Source organism: Schistocerca piceifrons, chromosome 1 (genome assembly GCF_021461385.2).
Source record: "Schistocerca piceifrons isolate TAMUIC-IGC-003096 chromosome 1, iqSchPice1.1, whole genome shotgun sequence".
Lineage (NCBI taxonomy): Eukaryota > Metazoa > Arthropoda > Insecta > Orthoptera > Acrididae > Schistocerca > Schistocerca piceifrons.
In genome coordinates this window covers 204,539,033-204,552,506 of record NC_060138.1, presented here as the reverse complement: position 1 = coordinate 204,552,506, position 13,474 = coordinate 204,539,033, and the positions used below count along the sequence as shown (strand labels likewise).

Genomic DNA, 13,474 nt, shown 5'->3' with positions numbered 1-13,474 from the left:
CCAGAAGTTCCTTTCTGCATTAAGATGCTGAAATTTATTAACAGATTCATATTTTAACCAGTGTTTGGTGAAACATGAGTACCTACACTTTTATAACTGTTTCTATAGAAATAATTCGCCAGTATATGACCCAGCAAAGAAAAAGAGAATTTGGTCAGTCTTAAGCCAGTGCTCTGTAATGCACAGAATACTAATGAAACTGAGTTCTGCATTCAACAAAACCTCTACATTTAAAACTTTGCAATGATGATATGATATTTTGTTTGCAAACAAAAACCTCTGTTGCTATAATTTAAATGATAAATGAGTTCTGATTTTCACATAACATTTGAATTGCCGAGGGGTATTTTTATCACATCACTAATATCATTCTTCTCTGGTAAGGATTTGTCCATAAAACATTGTGTGTGTGGAGCTTGGAGTCTACTTCTGCACTGTTGGTATCAGGGTCTTTCTTACCAATGAGCTGTGCACCACTTCTGTGTAAAAGAGAGATGACTGCTCTATTGGTGAAAGGAGAAGCTGTGTTGATGAATGGAGAAGGTATGACAATGGAGCTAATTTCTTTGTTGCTCTACATCTTATCTCAGATTTCTTCATAAAATATTTGCTTATTTTTTCCCACCAAAAGCTGCTTCCCTAGCCCATTTAAGTGTAGTCCATGTGTAGTGTGGAATATACACCCTACACCACTAAGATCAATAGTTTCTATATTTTCATATTGTGTGCATATTTTCAACAACAATATGTTTGCAACATTTCTCTCTTTGTGTACATAAGATAACAGAGATATGTCGTATCAGAGGGAGATGGTCACCAATAAGACATCAGAGCGAGTCAAGTGTCCTAAACACTTTCTTAATTTATCAGCGGCTTTTGAAGTTTTTGAATAAGTCATTTACTCCTCCAAATGACACAATAAAGTAATTGTAAGTACTGACTTCAGGCAAGTCAAAGAGTTTCCTGATTTCATACAATGGAACACAAAGCTTAACAAATGCCATCACTGTTCCAGCTATTGTGTCACTGATCCATGTTACAATCCCATGACCATAATTGTCAGCAAGCTATTTGAACCACTGTGGTTCTATACAGCTATGACTTCCAGACACTATGGCACATACCTGCGAATCTGCATTAAGAACTGGAGAATCCTATTTCTGCAGGTTCTCTTTTTTGTTTCCACTTTGACACTCAATATGTTTCATAGTATCAATGAAGACATGCTATTTTCTTTCTTCCTACTGCTGGATGCCTGATTTTGCTATCAGAACTCTTTTCAAGATTAGTAATGGTATAGTCCATTACATACATAGTACATTACAACAGACTTCCCTGGCGAAAATTGAGCATTTTGGATGACTGCAAGTTCTCATGCTTGTCTTTCTACATTTTTATTTCTTTAGTCACATAGCAACAATTTCTTCTTTGCCTCTATCTTGCAGCTTTAATTTTGGGTCACAACATTCCTTTCAATATGCTTTTGCACTGCTAATGTGATACTTTGTTATGCAGTGAAAATTTTCTGCAGACAATGTTGTGACTATAATTTCCCATGTTTTGACTACCTTTTCTGATTCTTTGGCAAGGAACACTCAAACATATTTCGTTAACAAATATAATAGTTTTCTTCGAGAGTTTGAAAACGTATATTTCGAAAATATAACAAGAAAATACTGAGCTGAACATGCTAAAACTAGCACGAGATAGTTCGTCCGTTATGGAAAACTGGTCAAACGTGAAGTGCAAAATCAGAAAACCTGTGAAATTTACACAATCTTTGTGCACGAAAATACATTTAAAGTACTTTCAACCACCGATAGTGAAAAGGTAACATACAGTTCACATGAACAATGGGAAAAGCAAAAAGCCACTGAATAAGGTAAGAGAAGAAAATTTACTGATGCAAACAATCGTGAATGAGGTCATTCTAATTGTGCCGACCCAAAATCGAGCCGCAGTGCTTAGTAAAACAATACAAAACCATTCCCACTTTGTGAACTCCAATAACAGCAAACTGTTTGTGCCTTCAGACAGCCATGGACGTGGACTTGCAAGTTAACTAAAAGAAACAACTAAAACATATTCGTGTGGTATAGTGAAACCGGGAGCCCCACTTGGCAAAATTTAAAAAATTACTGTATCCGCAGATGAAAAAAATCTGCACGGTAAAGATTTTGTTGTACTTCTGGGGGGCACAAATGATGTCTACAAAAAGGAAACAGTGAACGCAACACGCCATCTTAAACAGTGTCTGAGAAACCTCACTCCTCACTCTCTCTCTCTCTCTCACACACACACACACACACACACACACACGTAGCAATGGTCAATATTCCACAATGCTATGATCTTGTAAGATGCTCATGTGTTAATAAGGAAATAAAAAGTGCAAACAATCAGTTTGCAAAAATCTGCAGGCATTTTAAAAACATGAAATTTCTTGATAAAGCAATATTGGATGTAGATTCCACACACAACACAGACTTCACCTGAATGGCTTGGGGAAAGTATATCTGGCAAACCCGATAATCAAGGAAATAAAAAACCACCAAAATAAATTCAAAACCAAAATGATAATTGCATTGCCATCACCAGACTCCAAAACAAAAACACTTCACAAAAAGGTAAAAGAATTAGAACCATCATCAGCACCAGCAAAGCATTAAAAAAAGATGAAATGTTAACAGAAAGACCAGTGGACAGCAATTTCAATGACAAGAGAACTACAGTTCCTCAGCATCCAAATATATTTTAGACAAAAATGAGAAGACTCCAAGTTCACAAAAAACAAAGCAGCAATGGATTAAATTATATTTATTTTCATTCCAACTGGTCTGTAGTGAGATGGTCCTCCAGGATGTAGAACATTTCAGAAAAACAATATTGCATGACAAATATTTACAACTTAAACAAATAAGCTAATGTACATTCCACAGGTTCCAAGTGGAATTATCTATCTCTCTTTTTTTTTTTAATGAACACTATATGAAAGAATCATTTTACACTCCTTCATTAACTAAGATCGCATTAATGCACTGAATTTAAAATTAAAAAAAAAAAATAATTTTTATTTATAAGGTAATAAACATATAACAGAACTACTACAATACTTACTTACAATGAACACATTACTGCACTGAAATGGTGCAGAAGTTAGATTGTACTTACACACACACACACACACACACACACACACACACACACACAAAAAAAAAAAAAAAAAATCTGTTGGTTCTACTGAGAAATTCGTCAATGGAGTTGGCCACCAATAAATCCTTTAGGCTTCTCTTACACTGAATTTCATTGGTTGTTACGCTTTTTATGGCTGCTGGTAAGTTATTGAAAATGTGTGTTCCTGAAGTACCAACATTTTAATTGTCAGAAAAAGTATCACCACCATCATCAACATCAACAACAACAGAAATGGCAGTATTAAGTACATTAGCAGCAGCACCAACTGCAGCAACAAACAACTCACCAGAGCCCAACATACAGGTAACTCATGAGAGGTGCAGGAAACCTGTCCTTCTCAAGGATTTTTGGTATCTTACCAGATCACGGGCACGAATATGACAGCACAAAGCGTAAATAAAACTGTAACCAGTTCTCACTCTAGTCAACTGCAGATTTTAAGTCTAAATGTTCAGTGCCTTAGAGATAAATCAATAGAACTTGAGGTAGCACTGAATGGTGCAAACAATGACTGCATGTGCATCATGGAGCATTGGTGCAGAACTTTTGGACTAAGTATCATTAATATTCATCTGTATAAGTTGGCAATTCAGTATTGTAGAAAAAATGCCAAAAATGGTGGTGTGAAGCTGAATAATTGAGTGTGGAAAATCATTTTGAAGCAGTAGCTATACAGTTGTATGAAATACAGGGAAAAGTCATAGTAATAGCAATATACAGACCACCTACTGGGGTCACAGATATATTCATTAATAAATTAGAAACACTGATTAACATTCTTTTTACTGAAAGCGCCACTGTAGTTGTCTGTGGGGATTTCAACACAAATCTCATGAATGAAAGTAGGCTAAAAAATCAATTCCTAAATCTATTATGTAGTTTGAATCTGTTTCCACACATACACGAACCTACAAGAATAACATATAATGCAAACAGCTTTGTAGATAATATATTTTCAAATGTACAATCCACAGAAGTAGAAGTAACAAATACTGATTTGGGATTATCAGACCATAATGCTCTTGTCCTCAAAATTCCGTCAATGCCACTGCAGAAAAAAGTGAGCCACTGAGAAAAAAGTGTACTTCATGCATAAAAGAAAATTTCCCACTGAAAACTGTCTAGAATTTACAAATATCCTAACTAGTGAGTCCTGGGCAGAAGTGCTGTCCCTAACAAATACAAATGATGCATATAGCACTTTCTCTTCAATTTTCATGGGATATTTTGAAATGTGCCTTCCAAAGAAGCTGTCAAGAATCACATCACAAAGCCAAGTTCTTGGATCACAGTTGGCATCAAAACTTCTTGTGGAACTCTAAAGAGACTAAATTCAAAACTGAAGACATCTACAGATCCACAGTTCACAGAACATGTTACGAATTACAAGAAAGTATATCAAAAAGTAATCACCAAGACAAAAATTATGAGTTATGACAACTTAATAACACAGTCTGACAACAAACCAAAAGCCATATGGAGTATTGTGAAGACTGCAACAGGAAAGAAAGGATATCATTCTCAAAAGGACAGAAAATGTCAATATTAAAAAACAAGATTAGCCAAATTACATCAACAATTATTTCATAAATGCAGCAACTAAATTAAGCTCGAAATTTACAAACCAAGAAAAACCTGAATTTTCAAATGCTGCTTGTAGCATGAGGATAGATCCAACAGATGAACATGAAGTGTTCAAAGTAATAAAAAGCTTGAAACCTAAAATCTTAGTAGGAGTAGATGATGTGCCAGTTTATATAATAACAATGACAGCTACACAAATCGCAGGGCCCTTGGCACACATAGCCAACTTGTCATTTAGTAAAATGAAATGATCATATGGCATTTATTGGCCGGAATATCTCCTTCGGGAATCGGCCACCACATTGCAAGTCGTTTTAGTTGGCGCCACTGTGGCAACTTGTGTGTCAATGATGATGAAGTACACATAACACCCCATCCCCTGCAGGGAATCGAACCCGGCCCCCTTGCATATTAGACAATAGTATGTGCTGAAAGTGTCTGTTTTAGGGTTTTTAAAGGATATGTTGTGCTCTCCTACAAAAATCCGTCGAAATTTATCACTGGATACAGGCAATCTCTGTAATTGTTCACATTCTTCTGTGTTGGTCATAACCGCTTTCTATTTTGTACTCCATCCTCATGAATTTCCTATTTGGACTATCAACTCTTTTGTAATGACTGGTACATGTTGGCAGTCTATTTATGAAAGTATTGGCAAATTCAATATCTACACTCCAATACTTTTTACGATGATGCTGGTGTTTTCCCCTTCCATCTCCTAAGGAAGTTTTACAACCTTGCTTTATTTTGGATGTTAAGTATTCCAAGCGACCCCTACTTCTTTGTAGTCCATGGATATTCAAGAGAGCTGTCTTACAAACTTTAATGTGCTTTCCACTTGATGACATCACAGACTAACTTATAATTTTACTCTATCTTGATGGACTGTGAGTTTTCTTTGATTTTCTCTTTATTTCGGTTGCTTGTATGCAACCATGAAAGTAAGCATTGCGCAAGTCATAATTTCCCGTGTTCCAAAACTTCTGAAAGATATCCATTCTCTCTCCCTCCTTTTTCTGCAGTTGCATTTAGGACCAGGTAAGCGACCGTGACTCTCATTCCCTTTCCCTCGTTCCTGAATATAAACTAAATCTCTATTGCGGGCTTCTTGGCATTCCTGTTGTTGGTTCATACCCCTCTTCCTTTTTGTGCCATGACTCTGTTCACCTTTCTTAGAATCTGCATTATTCTAAAAGAAAAAAGAAAGAAATCGGCAGGCCTAATGTAATTTAAATATGAAAAGATTTGCTTCAAAAAACACACACTGAAATTCGTTTACAATTTTAATTCTGCTACAGTTCTTACTAAGGGGACATTGCACGTCCCATGTCGCCAATGTTAAATTATCGAATTTTGTGACCCATTATCTTCAAAACTTTTTAAGACACCAATTTACAATTTTCCATAATTACTGAACACACCTTTGTAGATACACTGAGCTAGATTTATTCTGAAACAGTATTTTGGGGCATGTTATCTTTTTTTTTTCAAACACTCAATTTCATGATAGAATTTTGTAAATAAATGAACATAAAAACAAAACAACTCAGAATATTTTAATTATTCTAGTTCCATATGTATTGAATCTCACACTTGGCATGCTATGAAAATTTCTTGTCTCTACCATAAGTACTTTTTTTAGAAAACAGGTCATTCATTGCAAAAAAAATGTAGTTCAGAGATATTGAGGTTTAAAACTTTTTTTATTACAAATTCTTATAAAGACTTACATTTCTGCATCTTTTATGCACTAGAGTTGCCCTGGCCCATAGCCTGTGTCTTCTTCGTGCCACAACAGCCCAGTGCTTGCCTCCTCCTGTTCTTTATTGCTTCTTTTGTCATTTGCTGAGCAGCTAACTCTGCTTCACGTACACAAAGCTCATCCAGTTCCCTCACTCCTTTAGCTGTGTTCTGTCCAGATTTTACAGCTAACTTCTCAAGAACCTTAAGTCTTTCATTGTTCCCACCATTAAAAGTTATTACAGCATCAGACACTGCTAACTTTGGAGTCATAAGGCCAACAGATACATTTTCAGGCACAACACAACATTATTGAAGGACTCATTCACATTCTGGGTCTTCCCATGTAAACACTTATTTAGTAGCTCAGGATTTGCCAAATATCTGTAAATAGGTTTGATTGCCTCCATTACTGCCAAAGGAATAGAACGTTTATGTGTAAATTCATGAAGAGTGTCAGAAAATTCAGCTTGCCTATATTTAGACCATGTGTTTGGTGGAGATAGATACAAAGCTTGACTTGGCTTTTCATCGGGCGATATTCAATGAAAGAAAGTGCTCCACACAGCTCTTTTCATCTTCTCTAAATTGTCACAGTTATCTCTAATGGGCTTCCCATAATATTCCTGTAATTCATCAATTACTTTGTCCATTAGTCTTCCAGCACATTTTATTGTCTTGCAGTTTTGTGTCACCTAGCTTGGTTTTTAAGTTACGGGATAGGCCTATCCCCTTCTGGGTTCAGCTGTCATATTGCAAGTCTTTTTAGTTGGCACTACGAAGGCAGACTATCATTTAGTGAAGGCATGCTTCCAGAAAGGATGAAAATGTCGAAAGTGAAGCCATTATTCAGAAACAGCGACAAGCATAAGGTAGAAAACTATCAGCCAATATCCCTCCTTCGAGCATTTTCCAAAATAATAGAAAAATTAATGAAGCACAGAATCAACAAATATCTAAGTGACCATAAGTTACTAAATAGAAATCAGCATGGCTTCCAGGCACGTAAAAATACAGAAACAGCACTCATGTGCTTCTCTGAACAAATAAGCAAAAATATTGAAAAAAAAGTGTAGTAGGAATAAATTTAGATCTCTACAAAGCATTTGACACTGTCAATCATGGCATTCTTTTAGAAAAATTGGAAGAATTAGGTATCCAAAGGACAGAGAAAAAGTGATTTGAATCACACCAACAAAACAGAACACAGATTGTAGGACTCATGTAAGATTACTCCAACCACAAAATAAATTTAGTATTAGATGCAAAAAAAAAAGTGGAAATCGGAGTGCCGCAAGGCAGTATTCTAGGTCCCTTATTGTTCCTTGTCTACATAAATGACTTTCACACTTCAGATAGAGCAACAAAGGCCATACTATTCGCAGATGACATTAGTGTGATAATAGGTGCACCAACGCAAATACTGCAAACAACTAGTGATCAAGTAATACAGAATGTCCACACTTGCTTCAATGCAAACCAGCTGACATTAAATGCAAATAAAACAAATTATATGTAGTGTGGGAAAATATGTCAAAATGTAAATCTTGGTTTGTTGTTGCGTGACAAGGCCATAGACAGAGTGGCATCAACAAAATTGCTGGGGATTCATGTAGATGAAAATCTTAATTTTAATAATCACGCAATGAAAACTTGTGCAGAAACTTTACTCAGCCTGTTTTGCTCTTAGAATTATCGCAAATGTCTGTACTGCAGAGGGGTGTCAGGAGAGCATATTTTGGCTATTTTCAGTCTCTTGCAACATACAGAATAATATTTTTGGTTTCCACCACTTGCCATCTAAAACAAATCTGTGTTACAGAAGAGGGCTACCCAAATAACAACATACAGTCACCCACAGAGACAATGCAAACCTATGTTCTCCAAGCATAAAGTCCTAACAATACCTTCCTCATATATATACAAATGTGTTTTATATAAAAACAAAGATGAGGTGACTTACCGAACAAAAGCGCTGGCAGGTCGATAGACACACAAACAAACACAAACATACACACAAAATTCAAGCTTTCGCAACAAACTGTTGCCTCATCAGGAAAGAGGGAAGGAGAGGGGAAGACGTCTTTTCGTCTTCCCCTCTCCTTCCCTCTTTCCTGATGAGGCAACAGTTTGTTGCGAAAGCTTGAATTTTGTGTGTATGTTTGTGTTTGTTTGTGTGTCTATCGACCTGCCAGCGCTTTTGTTCGGTAAGTCACCTCATCTTTGTTTTTATATATAATTTTTCCCACGTGGAATGTTTCCTTCCATTATATTGATATCACAAATGTGTTTTATATGTTACAGCCCACCTTGCAGATTTACAGACAAATGCTGACTTGCATAACTACAATACCCGAAATAGCACAGCACTCCATACTCAGCGAACAAAAAAAAACACACACACACACAAAGGCATGTAAGCCATATGGGTACGAAACTCTACAACATACTGCCAGCCAACATTAGAAAATTAGAAGATGAAAACAGATTTAAAGTAGAATTTAAAGAATTTCTACTTGAACAATGTTTTTACTCAGTAAGTGACTATTTAGGCCAATAAATAATTCTGACAATGTTTATATTAAAGCAAAACCAAAAACACTGTCTTCCTTCCCATAAAGTTTCTGTTAATTTTTTAAATCTAATGGACAGCTACTGAGTGTGGTAAAATCTTTACTGAATTATTGTAGTGAATACAAGGACTTCCTGTTTAGGGAAGACAAAAGTAAAGCCTTAGGGCAAACAGACCATGCAGTTACAATACTGTTAGTATACATGTATAAAACATTGTGTTACCGGGTCTTGCATGATCAAGTATTATTCGTTGTACATTTTTCGTACAATTTTTTTTGGTACTATTCTTTGTACTACTTAATGTAAAATTTTGTATGTTCCTTTTGCACTGGTTGTTTCCCATAAATTTACATGTACTTTTGGACGACATTCATACAATATTTGTCTACGGATGGATAAATAAATAAAAACAAAAATAAACATGTTGCTTCTATGCTAAAATGAGCATGAATACGTATGGTAAACTTAGTTCAATCTCTTGACTCACAGGGCTCAAAGACTGGTGTATTTCTTCATTAGCAGATTGTAGTATTACAAATAATGCAGTTTAATTTACTATTAAGTAAGGAGCAGTTCATCATTCTAGACTAGGATTTATGATTCGAAATGAATGTCTGGAGGAATTTTATAGGACTGCTGCAGCTTCAAATTTATAGATACGACAAAATACGACATCAGCAAGTCTGCAAGTTTATTGGTAGGTGATAGTATTATTTTAAAGATAAGTGGACTACTTGACGGCAACATAACATTTGCACACTGTATATTAATATAAACACAGCCAAAATTTTGGAAATTGCTCAGGATAGTTTCCGCTTATTTTGGAACACGGGATGTGTTGGCTCCAGTGGCTCACTGCAAAGTTTTTGTGGTTGCATATTGCATGTTGTTTTCACTGTTGTGGAGGTATTTCCATAGAAACAAAGGTAACTGGAGTAAAAAACCGAATAAATCAATTACTTCATTATTCTATAATGAGGCACCAGTCCATGGCCATTTGTACTCAGAAAATATTACTGAACATCATCCAAAGTTTTGTTGCAGTTGGCTTCATCTCATATTTACGGTGTAATTTATATGAAAGTACAACAACCATGTCATAACATTAGAGTTTGGCCAGTTGTAAATCAGTAGGACAACAACCATAACTGAAATATCTTTCTAGTAATCTGCGGTGGAAAAGACAAATAAATATTTCTCTAAGAAAGCCAAATGTCAGGGCGTTCTGAAGTGGGAGGGTTCAGGAGAGTCTCATTGACTCAAATTGTGTAGACGATATTTTCATATGGACCGTCATGCAGTAGTGCTTGTATTGGGTGACTTATCATGTTGGGTTAATACCAGAAAGTGAAAAAATTTATAAGGTCTATACTGTTTGGAGAGAACTGTTTGAAGGGCAGGAAGCATTACAGATAACAACATGATCAAACGAAGATTCTGAAAAGGGGGGGGGGGGGGGGGGTAGAGGGGACTAGCTAACACATCAAAAGCTAACAATGGTTTTACACGCCAATAAGGGAATCGATCGCTGTCTGAAGACAGACCGATAGTCCTGCTGCAAAATAATAAAATAAAAAAACAGCCACTGCTACTATAAATGCCAAACAACAAAGAAATATATTTCATTCAATCTGGCAAAACTAAGTTCGTAAGATCGAAGTGCCGCAATTTTACACGCCAATAAGGGAATCGATCACTGTCTGAAGACAGACCGATAGTCCTGCTGCAAAATAATAAAATAAAAAACAGCCACTGCTACTATAAATGCCAAACAACAAAGAAATATATTTCATTCCATCTGGCAAAACTAAGTTCGTAAGATCGAAATGCCGCAATTTATATTCACGAGTGACGCTCACCTACAGTCGTGTCATCCATCATATAATATATGAAGTCACGCAAGAAAATCAACGGATTGGCTACAACACGTAACAATTACTTTGTCCTAACAGACAAATATGTTCAACAAATTCCAGATTAGATTGAGTCTTCCGCCGAAAACATCAACCATGCAGTAGCGTCAGCAAAGATGGTATATTAGCTGTCATTACCGCACATTTACTGCAAATGGCATAAATTCGCAAATAGTGCCCAAAAGGTTAACGAAAGCAGTAACGATTTTTTACATAAAGTATTATTTTTATTTTTTATTCCTATCTAATTTCCACAAATATACGGCCACATGATAAGATAAAGTAAACGTTCAAGCGATGAAGTGACGGCTACGTTACATTTATTCAAAATGCTCCCTTGGGTAGAGCAATATTTTTCTTTATTACGATTTCTATTATGTATATTTGAACAGGTTATTTCAATGATACATTGTATATATTCCAGCTGTTACACTCTTAAAATAAGTTAAGGGTGTGTTTCTAATTACGGAGTGAAGTTCGAACTTGTGATATGCTATGTTTGAATGAGCGCTGGCTTAAGCCTGGAGTGTGGGCGTGGGGAAGATTTGTCACGGTGATTTTAGATTGCAGTTATTTTCGCTATGTTTAAAGTTGCAGCGTTCCCTTGCTTAGTACATTTCAAATTGATTGATTATTGAAGCTCTGTTAAAACTTAACGTCAGTTGAACAGCCAAACTGATAGCATTAGTGAGCTGAGATACGACCGTCCACCTCGTACCTAACTACCGGTACGTAACTGTTTCGTAAGGTAGGTGTCTCTTTTTAAACATTTTTCGCACTAAATTCTTTGTAAGAACCAGTACAATATCTGATTTTTGTTAATCTAATATTAAGAACTACGTTAACTAATGCGATTACTTACACAGTCTTCAGTACGCCGTATAATTTTCCGAATTGATTCTCATAAACGTATGGGTTATGTGATTCGAAGGTGATGATGTAGACAGTAATGAAAACGACATATTTGATTCTGAAGAATCTGATACAAATGAAGACGATCAACTAATGGAAGGCGATCACAATACCGAAACTGAACAGTATGCAGATGAATATGATAATAACGACGGTGATTCTAGTGGTTCCTGTCATGCTAGAAAGAACAGTAAAACAAAATGGTCTAAGCCTTTTCCTAACAGAAACGTGGGAATAAGGTCAGAGAATAACTCATTTTCAAAAATGCGAGCATTCAACAACGGTTTGTGAAAACAGGTTATCAGATCTTTTCTTAGACAGAAGTGTTTTGAAAATTATAGTTAACTGCACAAATATTTACATAAGAAATTTGAAAAGTAAATTTTAGAGACATGGGAATGCTGCATCCACCGATGAGACCGAAATAAAAACACTTTTCGGCATGGTCTACCTAATACGAACCCCAAGAGGTTCTAGAAAAAGCCCTAGCCTGCTCTGAGATGACTCTAGAGGAAACGGCTTAGAATCCTGCTATGTAACTACGAGTAAAATGAGGTTCTAATTACTTCTGAGATGCCTTTGTGTTGATGACATTACAGACAGAAGCATTCAGAAACAAACTGATAAATTACCCCGATTAGAGAAATTTTCGAGACTGTGTTTATAATTTTTCAAAACGCTTTGTTCTAAGTGAATGTTTGACTGTTGACAAACAGTAACTTCGTTCCAGAAGAAAATGTCAATTTAGACAGTGGCTTCCTAGAAAAGCCTTTGAAATACAGCATTAAGAAAATTGCTTTGGAAGATGCTAAAATTTCCTTCACTTACAACTTAGAAACTTTTTTTGGCACTCAGCCAGAGGGTTCTTTCAAACAAAGTGATTCTTCTAAATGTGATAATCACATTGGTGAAACCTGTCAAAGGGCCTAACCATAAGATTATGGTGACAATTTGTTCAGCAGTTTACCACTGACTAAAAAGCTACTAGAAAACAAGGCAGCAGCATAGTGACATGTTGGAACATGCAAAAAAAAAGGAAGAGATCCAAGGAATTTTTACCTAATAAACAAAGACCTCAATATTTTTTTCTGGCTTGCAAGAGAATTGCACCAGAGTTTCATAATGCCCTAAAGTGAATCAAACTGTTGTCCTGATATCTACATTACATCATGATGTTACCATTAATAAAGAAACAAGAGATTCACTGAAACCAGAAATTACAGCTTTTTACAATATGAGAAAGATTAGAATTGGTTTACTTGAGCCAGCCATGGTGGCCGAGCCGTTCTAGGCAATTCAGTCAGGAACCGCACGACTGCTACGATCGCAGGCTTGAATCCTACCTCGGGCATTGATGTGTGTGATGTCTTCAGGTTAGTTAGGTTTAAGTAGTTCTAAATCCTAGGGGACTAATGACCTCAGATGTTAAGTCCCATAGTGCTCAGATCCATTTGAAACATTTTGATTTACTTGATCAACTAATTTAAAAAAATGTGTTTCATAAAACACTCATACATGAACAATTTACTTAATGTCTCCACATGAACTCACTGTGC

General features: G+C 36.0%; 1 protein-coding gene across 4 annotated transcripts in view; it reads right to left on the bottom strand.

The window, feature by feature from the left end:
* The window catches only part of LOC124802633, a 221,811-nt gene extending 210,705 nt beyond the window's left edge, over nt 1-11,106 (bottom strand). For all 4 annotated transcript variants that reach the window (XM_047263557.1, XM_047263533.1, XM_047263542.1 and 1 more), the window contains exon 1: nt 10,953-11,106. Coding sequence is in view for 3 of the 4 variants with exons in the window: in XM_047263533.1 (XP_047119489.1) it covers nt 10,953-10,974 (22 nt within the window). In the remaining variant the exon portion in view is untranslated. The remainder of the gene's footprint in view (nt 1-10,952) is intronic.
* Between the last annotated feature and the right edge of the window lie 2,368 nt (nt 11,107-13,474).